At 43.6% G+C, this 22,597-nt stretch overlaps 3 protein-coding genes across 3 annotated transcripts in view; 2 read left to right on the top strand and 1 right to left on the bottom strand.

Annotated features, from left to right (window-relative positions):
* The window catches only part of LOC124186052 (hemicentin-2), a 165,916-nt gene extending 162,074 nt beyond the window's left edge, over positions 1-3,842 (top strand). The window contains exon 11 of the mRNA XM_046577402.1: positions 3,820-3,842. The gene's annotated coding sequence lies outside the window, so the exon portion shown is untranslated. The remainder of the gene's footprint in view (positions 1-3,819) is intronic.
* On the top strand, positions 159-10,784 carry LOC124186054. Its single transcript, XM_046577405.1, has 10 exons — positions 159-360; positions 3,850-4,033; positions 5,345-5,649; positions 5,953-6,104; positions 9,476-9,684; positions 9,763-10,014; positions 10,079-10,178; positions 10,254-10,355; positions 10,442-10,597; positions 10,678-10,784. Exons 1-10 carry the CDS (start codon positions 273-275, stop codon positions 10,735-10,737), a joined length of 1,608 nt encoding a protein of 535 aa, XP_046433361.1. The 5' UTR covers positions 159-272; the 3' UTR covers positions 10,738-10,784.
* Positions 10,693-12,097, bottom strand: LOC124186056 (28S ribosomal protein S11, mitochondrial). The gene is made up of 5 exons (XM_046577406.1): positions 11,759-12,097; positions 11,413-11,543; positions 11,246-11,346; positions 11,096-11,161; positions 10,693-11,026 (listed from the first exon to the last, which is right to left on the bottom strand). Exons 1-5 carry the CDS (start codon positions 11,995-11,997, stop codon positions 10,919-10,921), a joined length of 645 nt encoding a protein of 214 aa, XP_046433362.1. The 5' UTR covers positions 11,998-12,097; the 3' UTR covers positions 10,693-10,918.
* Between the last annotated feature and the right edge of the window lie 10,500 nt (positions 12,098-22,597).

The following is a 22,597-nucleotide window of genomic DNA, read 5'->3' as shown; positions in this document are numbered from 1 at the left end:
CCTCGTGACTCGGTTAAGCGGTGCCCTCGAGGATGGGAGCGATGAGGAGAGTGATAACATTGTACCCGGTGCTCGGAGCTTACACCCACGCGACGGACGGGCCCGAGTTTCGTTACGGTGGGGAGAAACCGACGAGAGGGGGTGGGAGGAGATGCAGCCGATCCGAAGCGTATAAAGAACCCCGTCTGCTCGTCAGACGTGACAATTTTTTATCAATCTCCGTCCGTCGAGGACTTCCTTGTCCGCACCTCGTCGTACGGAGTCCGTAAGCCATGTCCGTCATCCCCGGTAAATTTTGGGTAAACCTCGCAGCTCTCGTCGTCTGGACCTCGTCCCTCCGGGTCGCCGCCTTCACCAATCGTGAGTATTCGCAGTCCGCTGGGGTTTTTCACTTTTCTACCGATTACCGGTCACTCACTATCGGACAGGCTTGATGAAATTTTCTGACAAGTTTTCTCGCAGCCGAAACAACGCGTTCGCGCGTTCGCGGGGCGTCCTTCGGTCCCGATTAGCCGACCTTACCGCTACGCGAAACCGCTATTGTCTGCACCTAGACCCTGGCCTCTCTACTCGATATGGATATTCCGCAAGGTCGGCGAAGGTGCGTTGACTCGTTGCCAATTAAGCTCGCCTAGCTATTGCGACGGTTTAATTTATTCCCACGATTTTCGCGGGTTTCTTCAACTCGTTAGAGATTAACGCCACGCTTCGAGCTAGTCGGGAATCGGAAAGCCCGCAACAACCCCCCTGGTGACTTGGGATTATCCGGTGTCTCTTACACCTCGATCCTCTGTTCTTCTCTTGAGAATTCTCGGCAGCTTCTGTCTGTGATGAGGAGGGGGAGGAGGGGCGGCTCGGCTAAAAGTGTTTTCTCAGTTTCCTCACAGATAGAATGCTAACGAGAGTAGGTAAGAGAGAAAAAGTGCATAAATTGCAGGGTGCAGCCGGTTGCCGCTCATCCTGCGGGGTCTGTTCAAACTTTCGTGGAGAACCGCGGATGGAAGAGGAAGAGCTTTGCTCTCGGGGTTGTATAATCGTCGGGTCCCGTTCACCTTCCCAACTCCTTTCCTTAATTCCGCGTCGCGTCCGTCTTAATAATACCTTTAATAAATTTCCACCGGGTTTGTGCGAGGTACCGCATTACATATAATATCTATGTATACATATATCGCGGTTGAGGGATGAGCATATAATATTATATCGCGATTACTTCGCCGAGGTCCGTCTGCATTTGACACGTCTATTAGTCACTCGCCGAATCTCGGGGCTCCCGGGAACTCTCGGAATTCCCTCGGGATCGGGCGACGGTCGCGCCTGCGTATCCCGGGGGATAACCCCCTGAACCAGGCGATGCTGCGAAGGGGCGGACTCGGCGTCGCTCGAATTAATCAACCGAGGTGTGAAACGACGCTAGGGGCTCGCGCTGGAATAGGGATTGCGGTGACAGAGATTCCTCCTATCCGAACCGCGCTTGTCGTACAGGAAGCTAAATTCCACACGAACGAATATCCGAACTCGAGCCGCGGCGCCTAGAACCGTACATCCGGTCGCCACCCGGCGCCCCTTGAGAATCCTCCTGTCAATTACGACTTATATCACGGTCTGCGAGAAAAAAACAAAATTAACGGGGTTTTCATACTGTTTCTTATCGATGTTTACTTCACCGGAAACGAGAAAAATACTCGAAAAGTTCCATCACGTCGGCTTTTCTTTCTCTAACTCGTGTTTGTAGTTTCACTTCGAGTAAAACTCCCGTTCAACTCGAAATCTGGTGTCTTATTCTTGATTCTAAAAGTCTTATGCAGAAGTGACGTCTTACTTTCATTTAATACGTATTAGAGGGAGACTCGAGAATAAATACAAACAGGGAAAGAGAAAATGAAAAGCGGAAGCGTGTTCGACGATGAATCGAAGAGAAGAAGAAAAGGTTTCATAAAAAAAAGGAAACAACACGGAATGTTAATTAAATTTTATGAAGAAATTGTTTGTTCAATTCTATAAGAAATATTATTTAGTTCGTTGTAATGAGATGGTGGTTCTTTCGTTATTGTTGTGCTCTTTTTATGCGCACACCTTACATTTTGCTAGAATATTATACGCAATGGAGAGAAATCGAAGTCATTTGTGGATTCATCGTACTCGAAAAAATAATACTTACCAAAAACACGCCGTGCAGCTGGAATAAAATATTTTTTTGCAGACCTGCGTTACCAAAGGGCAAGATTTACCCTCATTCTTTTATATTTTACACAGAATGAGAAATTATTTAGATTCATCTTTCGATGCGAACAAATTTATCGTTGCTTCTGTACAATTAAGCACTATACATGATTGAATTCTTCCAATCGATCGCAATTTATTCATTACTATACCTATGATACAACGTCCCATTACTTTGGCACCATTTTATGAAATAATTTTACGAACTCAATAAAATTCTTTTCAACCCGACGAACTTATTAATATATACTACTTCGTGGGAGTAATAATCGCGAGTTTCTTTGATTGCGAGTCAAATGAATCCGGTGTAAAATTATTTCTCAGAACCGAAGCATCACTTTAAGAGATATTTTTTCTCAATTTCCACCGCTTCAAACTTTATTTGAAGAAAAAATTGTTTTTTTTTTCAATTCCCAACGTTATTACATTCCCGTGGTTAATTTCCGAATGCGTAAAAATTACCTCCTTTACTTCTCGGCAAGCAATTCTTATTATCGAAGCAAAATAAACAACAATCGTACGGATCGGTAAAATATATTTTTTCCGTCTCGTCATCCCGGCACACATATACAACGTTTACGAAACACACATACGCGTACACGTTCCTACACACACCTACCCTCCTGATTATTTTCGACGGAGAGAATAATTTTCCGTACAGCGAAACCGTTGAAATTACGAGGGGTCTGTACGGCAATCAACGACAGCGAAGCCTCTGATATTCGGAGATTTTTTACCGCCCAGAGAACCGGCGAATTGGCCTGTCCGTGGGACCGGACTGAAACGGGTCTAATTGAAACAGTAATCAGGACCGAATAGAGGACAAGCGAAGTCTCCTGTACAACCTAAGCCGATTGGTCGCCCTGACACGGTCCTCGAGGTTCTCTCGTCGGCGAAAAGTCCAGACTCCGCACTTTTCCCGCTCCCTCTTTCGCCAAAGTCGGTGCAGTAATTTACAAAGAAGCCAGTTTTTTATTTAATTATATATTAATTTTTTTTACTTCGTTTTTCATTTCCTTCGACTATAACAGCTGAAATCCCCGGGCCCTTTGAATTGCGCAGCTGCGTAGTCGTATAATTTATGCCATGCCGGTGTGTAAATTATTGCCTTTGCAGTGCCCGTATGTTGTACAATTTTCGGTGAAGGGTATACGTGGAACTTGGCTCGATTAGATAAATTTGTTTTCCTTCCTTTGAACAAATTTAACGCAGCGTAGGTACGTGGCGGTATTTTTAATGCCCGATATGACTCCGTGTAATCGTTGAAATTAAAATTGGCTAAGCGCGTTAGAATCGACGACGCGTTTCAGGTCGAACAACGCGATTTTAATCTATCGTCGAAACGCACGGAAAGATACGGACGATGTGTAAAAACAATTCAATAATAATAAAATGGCGTGGATGACGCGCGTATTTCGCGAACGAGAGCAAATATGCAAAGCGAATTGCGTACGTGTGTATGCACGTTGGTATAACCGTAATGTTTCGACTAACTTGTTTTTCTAACTAGACGAAACATTACGGTTATACCAACGATCGTCAACCGCGCATCGAAATGTAACGAAGAATATTAATCCCGACTCGTTTCATTACGCACAGGCCTGTTTTCTTTCCCTTTCTCTAATCAAGTTGCGGACATTCCGTGCGGACGGGCCGCTTCCGGTTCACGATCAGCCCGCGTTGTTGGCGGTGTTGATGCCGTCCCTCGGGAGTTTCCCTGGATTGTCAGCATCACAAGAAAGGGTGGCCATTTCTGCGGCGGAACGATAATCGACTCGAGACACATTCTCACCGCTGGTCATTGCCTCTGCTCGTAAGTATTAACAAGTAATAAACAAGGGTTTTGGTTTGTTACCAGATGTAGGTATAGAATCGAAATTTATTTATCTTCGATGGAAACTCTAAAAGATGAAAAAAAAAGAAAGAAAAAAAGTTTCCGTCTACCTGTGCAAAAATTGGTACGGTAACGTCGTCGGTAAAATATAATGCAAATGTTTACTCGGCGCGGCGGCGGGTAAACAAAATCGGGAATAAATCGAACCGGCAATAAAAGTATGAATCGAGGGTCGAAAAGCTTCGCAATTATAACTACGGTGTGTGCACGTATACCTACATATACATATTTATACGGCTGCAGCGGAGAGCTTGCAACGGAGCGAAGGACCCGTCGCGTTTTGCACGGACCGCAAGCAATTACCGAGTGCTTTGGTAATTTACGCGCAATCATGGTTCACAGTTGCGAAGCGCGTTTAATTCTCTCGCCACTTGCGCAACCGCGTTGGGATCCTCTCGACCATTTACCGATACACGATACATACTCTATGTACAAAACGTGCAGTGTGTGGGTTTGTTTGTGGGGGTAGACCGACCGTTATATAACCGAATGGTTGTTGTTGCGCCCCTGTTTAATTACTCCCCTGTTCGAGAGGAAAATCAAAATTAAAACAACCCCGGGGTGGCCGGATAGTGTCTATCTATCGCTCTACGATTTTTTGTCAGTCAGACGCAGATTGCTTCGAGCTTTCTTCTCTTTGTTATATTCTTATCGTCTGCTTCTTATAAAGACGGCTTTTCGCCTCACGCTTTCGATCGATCGAGAAGAACGTCTCGACGCTTTCCTCGTCTATATATTTATTGTATGTGTATATATTATGTATATATGTGGGTATATATGTACAAACGTGACAGAATAATTCCGTTAATTACGCGGACGCACCTCGTGGCAATTAATCAAGCCACGGTACAGACGCCACGCGAAAGATACAGAGAGCATTTACCAGCTCAAAGAGATGTATTATTATATCTATACCCTCGCGCCGAGCCTCCATTACCTAACAGAAGTCACCCAAACCCTTTCCGCGGATCGCTGTGCAAATTTTATAAACTCGCGCAACTTTCACGTCTGCAAATATCAAGGTATCCTTAAACTTTCCGAATTCGGGAAATTGGGGCAGCCAATTCTCTCGACCCTTCCATTCGCAGAAGCCGCTACAGTGGTACCCTTTTTTTTCTTCCTTTTTTACATTCCATGCAAAATCTTTTCTTTTTTTTTTTTTTTGCATTTTCGGGCAAAAAAATACTCAAACGTGAAAACTGAAAGGATTAATCGATCGAAACGAAACAGGGGGTCGTCCAAGATTCCGGCTCGTCAGCTCCGCGTCAGCCTTGGAGAATACAACCTTCGGGGCCCTGAAAACCCTCCGGCTAGACAGGAAAGCGTCGCGAGGGTGTTGATCCATCCGGGGCACAAGTGCGGCGGCTACGTCGACGACATAGCTCTGCTCGAACTCACCGGGCCCATTTCGTGGTCGGACAGCGTGAGGCCCGCGTGTCTTCCCTGGGCTTCCGGCGAGGCTGAGTACAGCGCTTTTGAGGGCGAGAATGCGATCGCCGCCGGATGGGGATGGCTCGGCGAAGACACCTCGAGACGTAAGTTAATTTCAGGATTTAGGGAGGTCGGTTCATCGAAACTCGATACTTTTTGTCATTTTGGTTTCGTTCGCTCTACGACGAACTTCTTTTCCTCCCGTACTCGTTACAGTGTTGATATATCTTGATCGTAATCAAAGACGTTGTAAATGTTAATGAAAAATATCGAGTCGTCCGTGACCAGGCTTCTTAAGAGGATTTCATCGATGGCGGTTGGATAGTTCTTTCCGCGGTGGAGGTAAAGAATAAGCAGCAAGCTCGTGGTGAAAAGTAATATAACGTAGTTAATTTTCTACCTTCAAGACAAGAGAGCAGACATCCTGCAGAAGGTCGGCGTACGTGTTGTGAAAAATGACGTATGTCGAGAATGGTACGCGAGTCAGGGTAAGAAAACCCGCGTCGAGCCACGACAGATGTGCGCCGGTCGAGAGGAAGGCGGCCGTGACTCTTGCTGGGTGAGTCTAAACCTCTATAATTGTATATTCGATTATTCAGTATTTTTCCCACCCTCCGATCATCTTCAATCGATTCGATTAATATCGTCTAGCAGCAACGAGGCTCGATCCTCGTAAGGATCTTACAAGTGAATTCTTCTCGCCTTCTCGGATGAATTTCTTTTCGGCCGAAAGTTTTATTTTCCGCCTCATCGCTGATAATACTTCACCCGCGAATCGCGAAATCTCACCCTCAGCCGTAATTTATCTCGAAACACGTGTCGACGTGTTGTTCTACCATCCCTTATACCGAGACCCTTGAGGGATCGCGCGATTCCCGGGAAATTAGTAAACGCATTTCTCTCCCTCTTCCCCGGACCGCTTCTCAAAGCTCCCTGATCGCGCATGAATGAGGGAAATTTTAATCGGGCAACTATTTTTCACCCCTCCTCCCCCGCCAACCGACCCGACGATTACAAATCTCGGGATAACACGACGCGTTTCGTTCCCTTTGAAACTTTGTTGTCTTGTTTCAATTCAACCCCCCGTCCGTTCCTCCTTACAGGCTGACAGCGGAGGTCCTCTTATGGTCCGGAACTCCCGCGGCGAGGAGAGCGGATCGACGCTCGTCGTCGGCGTCGTTTCTACGGGGGTGGGATGCGCCCGTCCTCGTCTCCCAGGCGTCTACACCCGCGTCTCCGAGTACGTACCCTGGATCGCGCAACAAGCTGCGTCTACCCGGAGATGAGCGTCCACTTCCACTTCCCTCCCTCTCACTCTCACCCCATTTACCGCGGCGTCGCCGACGCCGCCGCCGGGAGAGATAAGCGGGGCAAAAGCTGTGATAAATTGCGTTAAGCTTCAGCCTAATTACTTCAAGACTTGTGTATAAGTTTACCGCTGGTAGCTTAAATTTATACATCCACAACAGGAAGCTCTGATGCTACGTGTATAATACACCGTAATCAACAGAAAAGTGTTTATTCTAGTCAATTCGTCGTTCGTCTTACCTGCACGTATTCTGTATTGTATAAATAAATTCCTGTCATCGAAATTCCGATCACGAATTTTCGTTCTATATCGTTTAGGTTCTAGATGATATTTCATCCATGTACTATTTCATACCTGTGTAATGTAACCTGACAAATGTCGTATATTACGTAATGTATTATCTCGCACTCGCTGTATTTCAACACAGCTTACTTTAACGTATATAATTGTTACGGCGGTAAGATTTGTTATTAAGAGACAAACAATATATTTCAACGTATAAACGGCGAGGGGGAAAGGAGAGAAAAGAAATTCTAGTACCGCGGTCTCGAGTCGTCGTGATTGCATCACGTATATCAATGATAAAAGCGTGCTTTATTCGTTACAGAGGCAAGACATGCGACGTGGTTTGTACAACATTTTTATTCATACGCTGTTACACGCGTGACTTAAAGTGCTCCCGATTGTGCGATAAAGGGTAATAAAGTTGTAACCGTTTACTCTCGGTAAGCATCTCTGATCTTCAACGATGATGAACAGGTGGTGCAGGGGTATAATATTAACCGTCACGTGCCGTTCCCGTATTCCTCATTTCCCTTTCACCTCGACTCGGCGAACGACCTCGGGGTCTCTCTCGTGCACTGGGTGATACACCTATAACCATGTATTAGGCAAGTATACGTGCAATATGCAGGGACGTGATATATAATGCATCAATGTCGGTAGACGTAATGCCGGCTCTCCTCCCTCCATGAATCGTTCATAGCCGTCAGGGTCGGCGTATTAGGCCGATACATATCTTATGCCAGGGTTTGTGTGCATGATCCAACCGTTCATCCGTCGTTGTGCATGTATAATGCATACGCTACGTAGACGTGATCAACGACGAAAAATTCTCTCAAAGTAATACCGCGTCGATTTTCTTCCCTCTATACTTTCTGTACACGTATAATCCTAATTACTGCGAGCAATAATGATTATACGTCTCTGCGGCTGGCATTTTTACGATCGTTTCAATCGGTAATTAGACTTTCAGCGTCGAGGAATGACGCGCGTATTTTTAAGGACGACTTCCTATCCAGCTTTGCAGACGGGATCGCTCTCGCAATGTTCGGGGGTGCGGATTGCAATCGCGAAACCACCGAGCCGTTCACGCGGCTGAACGTGATCGCGATGCAGATTCAGGGCCTCTGGCCGGTTGCCCGATTCGGGAAAAAAACAGCCCGACTTCACAGGACCTTCGGCGTCTTCATCACCCTCTGCTACGGATTTTTCACCGCTACGATGTTCGTCGACGTCGTAATGTCGCGCGGAAATCTCGAGGCTCTGAGCGGCAATCTGAGCATAAGCCTTCTCTACTTGAGCGGCATCGCTAAGGCGATCGCTTTTCTCTTCACAAGAAGCTCCGTCGGCGATCTGGTTAGTCGTGATTTGAATTACTATCGTGCCGTATTTTTTCTGACTGTAACTTACCGGCACATTACGGGGTTGTGCCTAATTGGGATTTTTTAATAATCGTTTTTTTTTTTTCTCTAATTTCATTTTCGTAACATACATTCGTAACATACGTAAGTACATGCATAGGAAATTTTATGTCGATCCGAGAAATATTCTCCAAGTTACGCGCACATTTGAAAAAACGTCAAGAAGCGTTCGAAAGTGGTTGTGAAACTGCGAACGCGTTTCTCTCAAAAATTATGTTCTCAAAGTCGGTGAGCAAGATTTTTCGGAAACGGCTGAGCCGATCGGTCTCAAATTTTTACGCAAGCTTTATGAATATATTTTTCAGTCCTTGATCGAAGATTTTTTTCTCGCCGATAAATATTTCCCATTTTATAAACAAATTAAGGCGAAAATTTTTATGGAATAACGAATTTTTTTTTCGAGGAGCCGCCATTTTGGTAACAATTAATATTTTCCTTATTCCTTCCATCAACGATCAGACAATATCTCATTTTAACTAAATCTTTTTTATTTTTTCACCGCGAGATGCCTTTTTTTACAGGTGCTCCCGGAGATCGGCTATAGCCGCTTCAAAAATCATTATTTTTCGAAATAAACAATATCATAGTGAAGTTCAATGTTACTCCAATATGTACATAAATTTTTATCTTAATAAATTGAATTGTCTCTTCCTGAAAAATCCTTGAAAAATCGCTTTTCACGGCCTCCTGCTTAGGTCTAACGCTTTACGTCACAAGGGAATAAAGTTGGAGATTATTCCCGCGGGTGGGTTTACTGCCTGAGCGAAGCGAGGCAAATGCGGGAGAAAATTGCTCCTTTATTCCCGCAGATGAGGGAAAAACATTGAGAGGGAATAATATGCTACTTTCATCCCGCTTTTCGGATCAAAAAAGTTAACATTATGTTTCAGTCGGAAATAAATTGATTTTGGGACGCAGGTGGAGCACACCGTGAAATTTAGTCTCAGGGTCAGACGCTCCGGCGATTCGGAGCTCCTCAAGATACTCGACGAACATGTGAAACAGGGCAACTTCGTTACCCTCTGCTTCTGGATTTCTGCAGCCCTCACCATTTCCGGGTACTGTGGTTTACCAATCATCGACGTGGTTGCCGGCACAAAGACCGAACCGAGCAGACTGATCTTCAGGTACTTTGAAACTGCTTTCTTCAGGGTACTTGTTATACTTGGACTTGATAAATTCAGGGAAGTAACGGATTATTGCAGGGCCTGGAACCCGTTTCCGGATATCTGGCCGGGCTACTTTCTTCAGCTGACGATGTGCTACTTGACGGGTGTCATCACCGCTAGCTGGTCCACTCTGATGGCAGTTCTCATAATTGTCCCAACGTGCGAGATGAAGGTCCTCGGAATCGAGCTGCAGGGAATCATAAAGACCGCCAGTCTCCGTGAGCGGAAGGATCGCGAAATTCAGGAGAGTGTCAAGAATTGGGTGAAGAAGCACCTTGGCGTTATTCGGTAAATTAATGTTGCTGTATCGAGGTGTGATCATTGTGAAAATGACTTGTAACGTCGGTTTCAGTTACGTCGAGAAGCTCGATCGGATCCTGAATCGTCTATTGCTGTTTGATTTTGTCATATACTCCGGCATATTCTGTACGACTTTCTTTCAGTACATCGTCGTGAGTACTTAGAACTGCATTATTCAGCTAATTTTTATCGCTACGAGTGAATCCACCGTTGATATTACATTCTAGTTAGGATTGAGATACGAGATCGTCGTTGCATCTTCGTACATGGTCGCGATGGCGATTCAGATAATGATGATATACTGGACCGGAAACGAAGTTATAATTCACGTGACTATTAGATCTCCTAAGAAATAATGTTATTTCTAGTTACATTATATTCCCATGCAGCAAAGCGTCATGAATCATTATTACAGAGTGAATCTCTGGTCGATGCAGCCTACAACGGCATCTGGTACAGAGCACCTGTTTGGTACACGATGACCATTAAGATAATAATGCAACGTTGTCGAAAGCCCTTGAAATTAAGGGTATGGAAACTCTACAAAGTATCGACGGAGACTTGTCTCACGGTAAACAGAACGATTTCGCAATTCGAATAACGTTTCGAACTTCTAGGTGCGAGGTATTGATTTATTCGACAATATTTCAGATAGCAAAGACGGCGTATTCCTACTTTGCGATTCTTCGGCATATTTATTTCAAGAAATAATCATTGTATGGTTATGTACGTGTACAGTAGTTACAAAATAGTCCACAAATGTTTACTTCTCTGTTTATACTAATCAGTGAATACAACATTGGAGTAAATATGCGCATGTTCATGTGCGAAGCAATGAATGGTTATGTCTACGTTTGCCTTTCCACCACACCGATAATATCTTTTGAATAATTTACAATCTTCTGGCTTTTCGCGGCCTCGGCGGGGTCCAGGACACGTGAGTATTGTCCGTTACAGACACAATGTCCAACCCTCCTATTTGCAGACCTTTTATCGATGACTGAAACAGGAATTAGGCAAGTTTAAGCAATGCGAAATTTATGAAGTGCGATTAACTCAATTTTCTCACCATTCTACCAGGCCCAATGCCTCGAATGCGAACACGAACGGTTTTTATGCCGCTTCGAAGCGTTCTCTGAAAGAATAATTTAAACTTTGAAGGATCGGGAAATAAATAACCTTTTCGTTCACCCAGGATTTCGATTTAGAAGCATCTTACCGCGCCAAAAGTAGTGGCTGTGGCTTGAGCGGCGATGTTGGTGCCTTTACGGGTGTTCTTGAATCCCTCCTTCCCACAAGTGTGTATCATTTGCACTTTTCCTGGAACACAGAGTTGTTTAGAATCAAGCTATTATTGACAACATCTTTGAAGGTGGCGGCAATTACCGTGGCAGTCGGTTAGGCTGATGATTGTGTTATTGTGTGAAACCTTGATGTTACAGATGGGTAAATCCTTGTAGGGTGTTCCGTCATGGAGTCTGAAGGGCGTAGTTTCATCGGGAAACAATATTTCTGAACTGAAAGAAGAAAAAGGTGTTAAGTGGATTGATTGCTTCATCTACTAGAGTTTTCCACCAACCGCCGTAGTTTTAAACCGTTCTGAGATCGATTCAGCAGCTCGCGGTTAATGAATGTCAAAACGAAGGAAACTTAACCTCAACATCCGACCCGGAATCCAGCAACAAGGTAAATTTTCCCGTTGACTGATTATAAAATTGCTAGTTCTACTTGCCTGGATAATAAATTGTCGATCTGTATTGACTTCTCTCCTTTGGTTCCTTCGTCAACAGGCGGTAAAGATGCCAGCATCATTTTCTTGTCCTCTGCTTTTTGACATCTTGTTGTGGCGTGAAAATTTCGCCAAATATTCGTAGAACCTGTAAATTTCCCACCTTCGCTGAACAGGCTTGGAGATAATAATCGATCCTTAAAACTGGGGTAGGCCAGCAGCCTTAATGCTGATTTGATCATCTTCCTAATGCACAAGGATTTGTCGAACGTTTATTCGGGCCGTCTCAGTTTAGTTCGCCCTACGCGCACAGCAGACGACGGATAGAAAACGTGCGGAACGGTAGTTGCTGAAATAAAATATGATATAACAGACGACGCCACCTCCTCAGTGCGGTAATCGGCTATGGTCGAAAGGCCGTGATCTTCTCCCTGACGACCGATAAAGAAGGCATTTGGAATGACGTGCTAGCGGCAAACGTCAGTTGAATTGCCTATAGTTAGGCGTTGTCGTGAATTCAAAAGAGTTGCTTATAGTTAATCCTTTCGTGTGCTGCATGAGTAGAATTGCCTACGATTAGGCGTTCTGAAGTGGTTAATCAACTTGTGATATGTTTTCGGAAAGTGGCTAGAACAGTATAAAAGTACACAGTGTTTGACGGACGCATAGTTTGACACGTATTATTGCGGTGTGAAGGGACTTGGAGAGAGCGTTATAGAAATGACCCATGGCTTGATTTCACATTTGCAGCCTGGTAAGCTGGGCTGATTAACGTTTCCTTGCAATTCCTCGATCAATCAATCTTCACCGATGATGAAGGAAAGTCGAAGAGATATCAAATGACTGTCAAATCTGTGAGATGAAACGAAACGGACAATGGTATTTACACTTTTAATGTAAATAAAGCGACTTCAGGACTCGCTATAATTTATTAGTAGTTTTATACGCTTTAATAAATTAGAGCGCTTCATCAAGATGATGAAGAAATGAAAATCGATCACTCTGAATATTCTAAAATGATAACCATGAGACGCGGAAATTTTAGTATGCTACGTGGAATCAATACTCTCTGATGTGGATCTGTATGGACTTCAAGAGTCATGGGGTCGAAGAGATGATTACTCCGATCGGTCTTCGGACATCGCAGAAAAAGCAAGGTTCATTCTATAAGCAACGAATGAAAAGTCACGTCCGTAATACATGAAGTTGGCGACGCTTTCTGAGAAGGGAGGATAAGACAAACCACAAATTCATAAATTAGAGTTTCAGTTTGATGAATATTACAGAACATGAATTCATAGACAAGTGCTGAAGTGTCAATGTGTAGGTAATGAACTAGTATCGAATTGGAATGAGAGTGTAAAACAGAGTAGACTGCAATAATATGATACGAAACTATAAAATAAATAAAATTGTTGTATAGAAGACTGTAGGAGCATACGTTGTCGTAATTAGGATACAAGAAATAGTATGTCGAAAAGTTATTATATTGAATCGACCTTAAGCTTATATTAAGTTGGGGAGAGCTGGGCTAAGCCCCTTTGCATTTTTGACAAAAATTTTCGCGATTCTGAAAAGTGCTGGAATAAATTCATTGAGGCACTATTCCGACGTAATTTTGCGGGAGAAATCGATTGGGCAAAGTTCCAATACGCTGCGATCAACGCATCAAAAGTTACAGCCAAAAAACGAAAACCTGTGATTTCGACATTTTTCAGCAGGTGCTTTTTCCGTCGTAATTTCTCTCCTGTTGATCCCTCGCTGATTTTGCTGCGTTTTCTGAGTTCCTGGGGCTCCAATTGGTCAGAAAAGGGTTATACAAATCGAATCGGAGACTAAAAGTTTTTCGCCCAAAAAAACAGCAAGGCTTACCCCTTTGTATTTTTGGCGAAAATTTTCGCGATTTTGAAAAGTGCTGGAATAAATTAATTGCGGCGCTATTCGGATGTAATTTTGCAGGAGAAATCGATTGGGCGCAGTCCCAATACGCTGCGATCAACGCATCAAAAGTTACAGCCAAAAAACGAAAACCTGTGATTTCGACATTTTTCAGCAGGTGCTTTTTCGCTCGCCATTTCTCTCCTGTTGGTCCTACGCTCTTTTCGCTGCGTTTTCTGAGTTCCTGAGGGTCCAATTAGTCAGGAAAAGGTGAAATAAATCGAATCGGAGACCCAAAATTTTTCGGCCAAAAAAAAAGCAAGGCTAACCCCTTTGCATTTTTGGCTAAAATTTTCGCGATTTTGAAAAGTGCTGGAATAAATTAATTGCGGCGCTATTCGGATGTGATTTTGCAGGAGAAATCGATTGGGCGCAGTCCCAATACGCTGCGATCAACGCATCAAAAGTTACAGCCAAAAAACGAAAACCTGTGATTTCGACATTTTTCAGCAGGTGCTTTTTCCGTCGTAATTTCTCTCCTGTTGATCCCACGCTGATTTTGCTGCGTTTTCTGAGTTCCTGGGGCTCCAATTGGTCAGAAAAGGGTCATACAAATCGAATCGGAGACTAAAAGTTTTTCGCCCAAAAAAACAGCAAGGCTTACCCCTTTGTATTTTTGGCGAAAATTTTCGCGATTTTGAAAAGTGCTGGAATAAATTAATTGCGGCGCTATTCGGATGTAATTTTGCAGGAGAAATCGATTGGGCGCAGTCCCAATACGCTGCGATCAACGCATCAAAAGTTACCGCCAAAAAACGAAAACCTGTGATTTCGACATTTTTCAGCAGGTGCTTTTTCGCTCGCCATTTCTCTCCTGTTGGTCCTACGCTCTTTTCGCTGCGTTTTCTGAGTTCCTGAGGGTCCAATTAGTCAGGAAAAGGTGAAATAAATCGAATCGGAGACCCAAAATTTTTCGGCCAAAAAAAAAGCAAGGCTAACCCCTTTGCATTTTTGGCGAAAATTTTCGCGATTTTGAAAAGTGCTGGAATAAATTAATTGCGGCGCTATTCGGATGTGATTTTGCAGGAGAAATCGATTGGGCGCAGTCCCAATACGCTGCGATCAACGCATCAAGAGTTACAGCCAAAAAACGAAAACCTGTGATTTCGACATTTTTCAGCAGGTGCTTTTTCCGTCGTAATTTCTCTCCTGTTGATCCCACGCTGATTTTGCTGCGTTTTCTGAGTTCCTGGGGCTCCAATTGGTCAGAAAAGGGTCATACAAATCGAATCGGAGACTAAAAGTTTTTCGCCCAAAAAAACAGCAAGGCTTACCCCTTTGTATTTTTGGCGAAAATTTTCGCGATTTTGAAAAGTGCTGGAATAAATTAATTGCGGCGCTATTCGGATGTAATTTTGCAGGAGAAATCGATTGGGCGCAGTCCCAATACGCTGCGATCAACGCATCAAAAGTTACCGCCAAAAAACGAAAACCTGTGATTTCGACATTTTTCAGCAGGTGCTTTTTCGCTCGCCATTTCTCTCCTGTTGGTCCTACGCTCTTTTCGCTGCGTTTTCTGAGTTCCTGAGGGTCCAATTAGTCAGGAAAAGGTGAAATAAATCGAATCGGAGACCCAAAATTTTTCGGCCAAAAAAAAAGCAAGGCTAACCCCTTTGCATTTTTGGCGAAAATTTTCGCGATTTTGAAAAGTGCTGGAATAAATTAATTGCGGCGCTATTCGGATGTAATTTTGCAGGAGAAATCGATTGGGCGCAGTCCCAATACGCTGCGATCAACGCATCAAAAGTTACCGCCAAAAAACGAAAACCTGTGATTTCGACATTTTTCAGCAGGTGCTTTTTCGCTCGCCATTTCTCTCCTGTTGGTCCTACGCTCTTTTCGCTGCGTTTTCTGAGTTCCTGAGGGTCCAATTAGTCAGGAAAAGGTGAAATAAATCGAATCGGAGACCCAAAATTTTTCGGCCAAAAAAAAAGCAAGGCTAACCCCTTTGCATTTTTGGCTAAAATTTTCGCGATTTTGAAAAGTGCTGGAATAAATTAATTGCGGCGCTATTCGGATGTGATTTTGCAGGAGAAATCGATTGGGCGCAGTCCCAATACGCTGCGATCAACGCATCAAAAGTTACAGCCAAAAAACGAAAACCTGTGATTTCGACATTTTTCAGCAGGTGCTTTTTCCGTCGTAATTTCTCTCCTGTTGATCCCACGCTGATTTTGCTGCGTTTTCTGAGTTCCTGGGGCTCCAATTGGTCAGAAAAGGGTCATACAAATCGAATCGGAGACTAAAAGTTTTTCGCCCAAAAAAACAGCAAGGCTTACCCCTTTGTATTTTTGGCGAAAATTTTCGCGATTTTGAAAAGTGCTGGAATAAATTAATTGCGGCGCTATTCGGATGTAATTTTGCAGGAGAAATCGATTGGGCGCAGTCCCAATACGCTGCGATCAACGCATCAAAAGTTACCGCCAAAAAACGAAAACCTGTGATTTCGACATTTTTCAGCAGGTGCTTTTTCCGTCGTAATTTCTCTCCTGTTGATCCCACGCTGATTTTGCTGCGTTTTCTGAGTTCCTGGGGCTCCAATTGGTCAGAAAAGGGTCATACAAATCGAATCGGAGACTAAAAGTTTTTCGCCCAAAAAAACAGCAAGGCTTACCCCTTTGTATTTTTGGCGAAAATTTTCGCGATTTTGAAAAGTGCTGGAATAAATTAATTGCGGCGCTATTCGGATGTAATTTTGCAGGAGAAATCGATTGGGCGCAGTCCCAATACGCTGCGATCAACGCATCAAAAGTTACCGCCAAAAAACGAAAACCTGTGATTTCGACATTTTTCAGCAGGTGCTTTTTCGCTCGCCATTTCTCTCCTGTTGGTCCTACGCTCTTTTCGCTGCGTTTTCTGAGTTCCTGAGGGTCCAATTAGTCAGGAAAAGGTGAAATAAATCGAATCGGAGACCCAAAATTTTTCGGCCAAAAAAAAAGCAAGGCTAACCCCTTTGCATTTTTGGCGAAAATTTTCGCGATTTTGAAAAGTGCTGGAATAAATTAATTGCGGCGCTATTCGGATGTGATTTTGCAGGAGAAATCGATTGGGCGCAGTCCCAATACGCTGCGATCAACGCATCAAAAGTTACAGCCAAAAAACGAAAACCTGTGATTTCGACATTTTTCAGCAGGTGCTTTTTCCGTCGTAATTTCTCTCCTGTTGATCCCACGCTGATTTTGCTGCGTTTTCTGAGTTCCTGGGGCTCCAATTGGTCAGAAAAGGGTCATACAAATCGAATCGGAGACTAAAAGTTTTTCGCCCAAAAAAACAGCAAGGCTTACCCCTTTGTATTTTTGGCGAAAATTTTCGCGATTTTGAAAAGTGCTGGAATAAATTAATTGCGGCGCTATTCGGATGTAATTTTGCAGGAGAAATCGATTGGGCGCAGTCCCAATACGCTGCGATCAACGCATCAAAAGTTACCGCCAAAAAACGAAAACCTGTGATTTCGACATTTTTCAGCAGGTGCTTTTTCGCTCGCCATTTCTCTCCTGTTGGTCCTACGCTCTTTTCGCTGCGTTTTCTGAGTTCCTGAGGGTCCAATTAGTCAGGAAAAGGTGAAATAAATCGAATCGGAGACCCAAAATTTTTCGGCCAAAAAAAAAGCAAGGCTAACCCCTTTGCATTTTTGGCGAAAATTTTCGCGATTTTGAAAAGTGCTGGAATAAATTAATTGCGGCGCTATTCGGATGTAATTTTGCAGGAGAAATCGATTGGGCGCAGTCCCAATACGCTGCGATCAACGCATCAAAAGTTACCGCCAAAAAACGAAAACCTGTGATTTCGACATTTTTCAGCAGGTGCTTTTTCGCTCGCCATTTCTCTCCTGTTGGTCCTACGCTCTTTTCGCTGCGTTTTCTGAGTTCCTGAGGGTCCAATTAGTCAGGAAAAGGTGAAATAAATCGAATCGGAGACCCAAAATTTTTCGGCCAAAAAAAAAGCAAGGCTAACCCCTTTGCATTTTTGGCTAAAATTTTCGCGATTTTGAAAAGTGCTGGAATAAATTAATTGCGGCGCTATTCGGATGTGATTTTGCAGGAGAAATCGATTGGGCGCAGTCCCAATACGCTGCGATCAACGCATCAAAAGTTACAGCCAAAAAACGAAAACCTGTGATTTCGACATTTTTCAGCAGGTGCTTTTTCCGTCGTAATTTCTCTCCTGTTGATCCCACGCTGATTTTGCTGCGTTTTCTGAGTTCCTGGGGCTCCAATTGGTCAGAAAAGGGTCATACAAATCGAATCGGAGACTAAAAGTTTTTCGCCCAAAAAAACAGCAAGGCTTACCCCTTTGTATTTTTGGCGAAAATTTTCGCGATTTTGAAAAGTGCTGGAATAAATTAATTGCGGCGCTATTCGGATGTAATTTTGCAGGAGAAATCGATTGGGCGCAGTCCCAATACGCTGCGATCAACGCATCAAAAGTTACCGCCAAAAAACGAAAACCTGTGATTTCGACATTTTTCAGCAGGTGCTTTTTCGCTCGCCATTTCTCTCCTGTTGGTCCTACGCTCTTTTCGCTGCGTTTTCTGAGTTCCTGAGGGTCCAATTAGTCAGGAAAAGGTGAAATAAATCGAATCGGAGACCCAAAATTTTTCGGCCAAAAAAAAAGCAAGGCTAACCCCTTTGCATTTTTGGCGAAAATTTTCGCGATTTTGAAAAGTGCTGGAATAAATTAATTGCGGCGCTATTCGGATGTAATTTTGCAGGAGAAATCGATTGGGCGCAGTCCCAATACGCTGCGATCAACGCATCAAAAGTTACCGCCAAAAAACGAAAACCTGTGATTTCGACATTTTTCAGCAGGTGCTTTTTCGCTCGCCATTTCTCTCCTGTTGGTCCTACGCTCTTTTCGCTGCGTTTTCTGAGTTCCTGAGGGTCCAATTAGTCAGGAAAAGGTGAAATAAATCGAATCGGAGACCCAAAATTTTTCGGCCAAAAAAAAAGCAAGGCTAACCCCTTTGCATTTTTGGCGAAAATTTTCGCGATTTTGAAAAGTGCTGGAATAAATTAATTGCGGCGCTATTCGGATGTAATTTTGCAGGAGAAATCGATTGGGCGCAGTCCCAATACGCTGCGATCAACGCATCAAAAGTTACAGCCAAAAAACGAAAACCTGTGATTTCGACATTTTTCAGCAGGTGCTTTTTCGCTCGCCATTTCTCTCCTGTTGGTCCTACGCTCTTTTCGCTGCGTTTTCTGAGTTCCTGAGGGTCCAATTAGTCAGGAAAAGGTGAAATCAATCGAATCGGAGACCCAAAATTTTTCGGCCAAAAAAAAAGCAAGGTTAACCCCTTTGCATTTTTGGCGAAAATTTTCGCGATTTTGAAAAGTGCTGGAATAAATTAATTGCGGCGCTATTCGGATGTGATTTTGCAGGAGAAATCGATTGGGCGCAGTCCCAATACGCTGCGATCAACGCATCAAAAGTTACAGCCAAAAAACGAAAACCTGTGATTTCGACATTTTTCAGCAGGTGCTTTTTCGCTCGCCATTTCTCTCCTGTTGGTCCTACGCTCTTTTCGCTGCGTTTTCTGAGTTCCTGAGGGTCCAATTAGTCAGGAAAAGGTGAAATAAATCGAATCGGAGACCCAAAATTTTTCGGCCAAAAAAAAAGCAAGGCTAACCCCTTTGCATTTTTGGCGAAAATTTTCGCGATTTTGAAAAGTGCTGGAATAAATTAATTGCGGCGCTATTCGGATGTAATTTTGCAGGAGAAATCGATTGGGCGCAGTCCCAATACGCTGCGATCAACGCATCAAAAGTTACAGCCAAAAAACGAAAACCTGTGATTTCGACATTTTTCAGCAGGTGCTTTTTCGCTCGCCATTTCTCTCCTGTTGGTCCTACGCTCTTTTCGCTGCGTTTTCTGAGTTCCTGAGGGTCCAATTAGTCAGGAAAAGGTGAAATAAATCGAATCGGAGACCCAAAATTTTTCGGCCAAAAAAAAAGCAAGGCTAACCCCTTTGCATTTTTGGCGAAAATTTTCGCGATTTTGAAAAGTGCTGGAATAAATTAATTGCGGCGCTATTCGGATGTGATTTTGCAGGAGAAATCGATTGGGCGCAGTCCCAATACGCTGCGATCAACGCATCAAAAGTTACAGCCAAAAAACGAAAACCTGTGATTTCGACATTTTTCAGCAGGTGCTTTTTCCGTCGTAATTTCTCTCCTGTTGATCCCACGCTGATTTTGCTGCGTTTTCTGAGTTCCTGGGGCTCCAATTGGTCAGAAAAGGGTCATACAAATCGAATCGGAGACTAAAAGTTTTTCGCCCAAAAAAACAGCAAGGCTTACCCCTTTGTATTTTTGGCGAAAATTTTCGCGATTTTGAAAAGTGCTGGAATAAATTAATTGCGGCGCTATTCGGATGTAATTTTGCAGGAGAAATCGATTGGGCGCAGTCCCAATACGCTGCGATCAACGCATCAAAAGTTACCGCCAAAAAACGAAAACCTGTGATTTCGACATTTTTCAGCAGGTGCTTTTTCGCTCGCCATTTCTCTCCTGTTGGTCCTACGCTCTTTTCGCTGCGTTTTCTGAGTTCCTGAGGGTCCAATTAGTCAGGAAAAGGTGAAATAAATCGAATCGGAGACCCAAAATTTTTCGGCCAAAAAAAAAGCAAGGCTAACCCCTTTGCATTTTTGGCGAAAATTTTCGCGATTTTGAAAAGTGCTGGAATAAATTAATTGCGGCGCTATTCGGATGTAATTTTGCAGGAGAAATCGATTGGGCGCAGTCCCAATACGCTGCGATCAACGCATCAAAAGTTACCGCCAAAAAACGAAAACCTGTGATTTCGACATTTTTCAGCAGGTGCTTTTTCGCTCGCCATTTCTCTCCTGTTGGTCCTACGCTCTTTTCGCTGCGTTTTCTGAGTTCCTGAGGGTCCAATTAGTCAGGAAAAGGTGAAATAAATCGAATCGGAGACCCAAAATTTTTCGGCCAAAAAAAAAGCAAGGCTAACCCCTTTGCATTTTTGGCGAAAATTTTCGCGATTTTGAAAAGTGCTGGAATAAATTAATTGCGGCGCTATTCGGATGTAATTTTGCAGGAGAAATCGATTGGGCGCAGTCCCAATACGCTGCGATCAACGCATCAAAAGTTACAGCCAAAAAACGAAAACCTGTGATTTCGACATTTTTCAGCAGGTGCTTTTTCGCTCGCCATTTCTCTCCTGTTGGTCCTACGCTCTTTTCGCTGCGTTTTCTGAGTTCCTGAGGGTCCAATTAGTCAGGAAAAGGTGAAATCAATCGAATCGGAGACCCAAAATTTTTCGGCCAAAAAAAAAGCAAGGTTAACCCCTTTGCATTTTTGGCGAAAATTTTCGCGATTTTGAAAAGTGCTGGAATAAATTAATTGCGGCGCTATTCGGATGTGATTTTGCAGGAGAAATCGATTGGGCGCAGTCCCAATACGCTGCGATCAACGCATCAAAAGTTACAGCCAAAAAACGAAAACCTGTGATTTCGACATTTTTCAGCAGGTGCTTTTTCCGTCGTAATTTCTCTCCTGTTGATCCCACGCTGATTTTGCTGCGTTTTCTGAGTTCCTGGGGGTCCAATCAGTCAGGAAAAGGTGAAATAAATCGAATCGGAGACCCAAAATTTTTCGGCCAAAAAAAAAGCAAGGCTAACCCCTTTGCATTTTTGGCGAAAATTTTCGCGATTTTGAAAAGTGCTGGAATAAATTAATTGCGGCGCTATTCGGATGTAATTTTGCAGGAGAAATCGATTGGGCGCAGTCCCAATACGCTGCGATCAACGCATCAAAAGTTACAGCCAAAAAACGAAAACCTGTGATTTCGACATTTTTCAGCAGGTGCTTTTTCGCTCGCCATTTCTCTCCTGTTGGTCCTACGCTCTTTTCGCTGCGTTTTCTGAGTTCCTGAGGGTCCAATTAGTCAGGAAAAGGTGAAATCAATCGAATCGGAGACCCAAAATTTTTCGGCCAAAAAAAAAGCAAGGTTAACCCCTTTGCATTTTTAGCGAAAATTTTCGCGATTTTGAAAAGTGCTGGAATAAATTAATTGCGGCGCTATTCGGATGTGATTTTGCAGGAGAAATCGATTGGGCGCAGTCCCAATACGCTGCGATCAACGCATCAAAAGTTACAGCCAAAAAACGAAAACCTGTGATTTCGACATTTTTCAGCAGGTGCTTTTTCGCTCGCCATTTCTCTCCTGTTGGTCCTACGCTCTTTTCGCTGCGTTTTCTGAGTTCCTGAGGGTCCAATTAGTCAGGAAAAGGTGAAATAAATCGAATCGGAGACCCAAAATTTTTCGGCCAAAAAAAAAGCAAGGCTAACCCCTTTGCATTTTTGGCGAAAATTTTCGCGATTTTGAAAAGTGCTGGAATAAATTAATTGCGGCGCTATTCGGATGTAATTTTGCAGGAGAAATCGATTGGGCGCAGTCCCAATACGCTGCGATCAACGCATCAAAAGTTACAGCCAAAAAACGAAAACCTGTGATTTCGACATTTTTCAGCAGGTGCTTTTTCGCTCGCCATTTCTCTCCTGTTGGTCCTACGCTCTTTTCGCTGCGTTTTCTGAGTTCCTGAGGGTCCAATTAGTCAGGAAAAGGTGAAATCAATCGAATCGGAGACCCAAAATTTTTCGGCCAAAAAAAAAGCAAGGTTAACCCCTTTGCATTTTTAGCGAAAATTTTCGCGATTTTGAAAAGTGCTGGAATAAATTAATTGCGGCGCTATTCGGATGTGATTTTGCAGGAGAAATCGATTGGGCGCAGTCCCAATACGCTGCGATCAACGCATCAAAAGTTACAGCCAAAAAACGAAAACCTGTGATTTCGACATTTTTCAGCAGGTGCTTTTTCCGTCGTAATTTCTCTCCTGTTGATCCCACGCTGATTTTGCTGCGTTTTCTGAGTTCCTGGGGGTCC

Source organism: Neodiprion fabricii, chromosome 7, assembly GCF_021155785.1.
Source record: "Neodiprion fabricii isolate iyNeoFabr1 chromosome 7, iyNeoFabr1.1, whole genome shotgun sequence".
Classification (NCBI taxonomy): Eukaryota; Metazoa; Arthropoda; class Insecta; order Hymenoptera; family Diprionidae; genus Neodiprion; species Neodiprion fabricii.
Note: the sequence above shows the minus strand (reverse complement) of the source record. Positions and strands in the feature narration are given on the sequence as shown.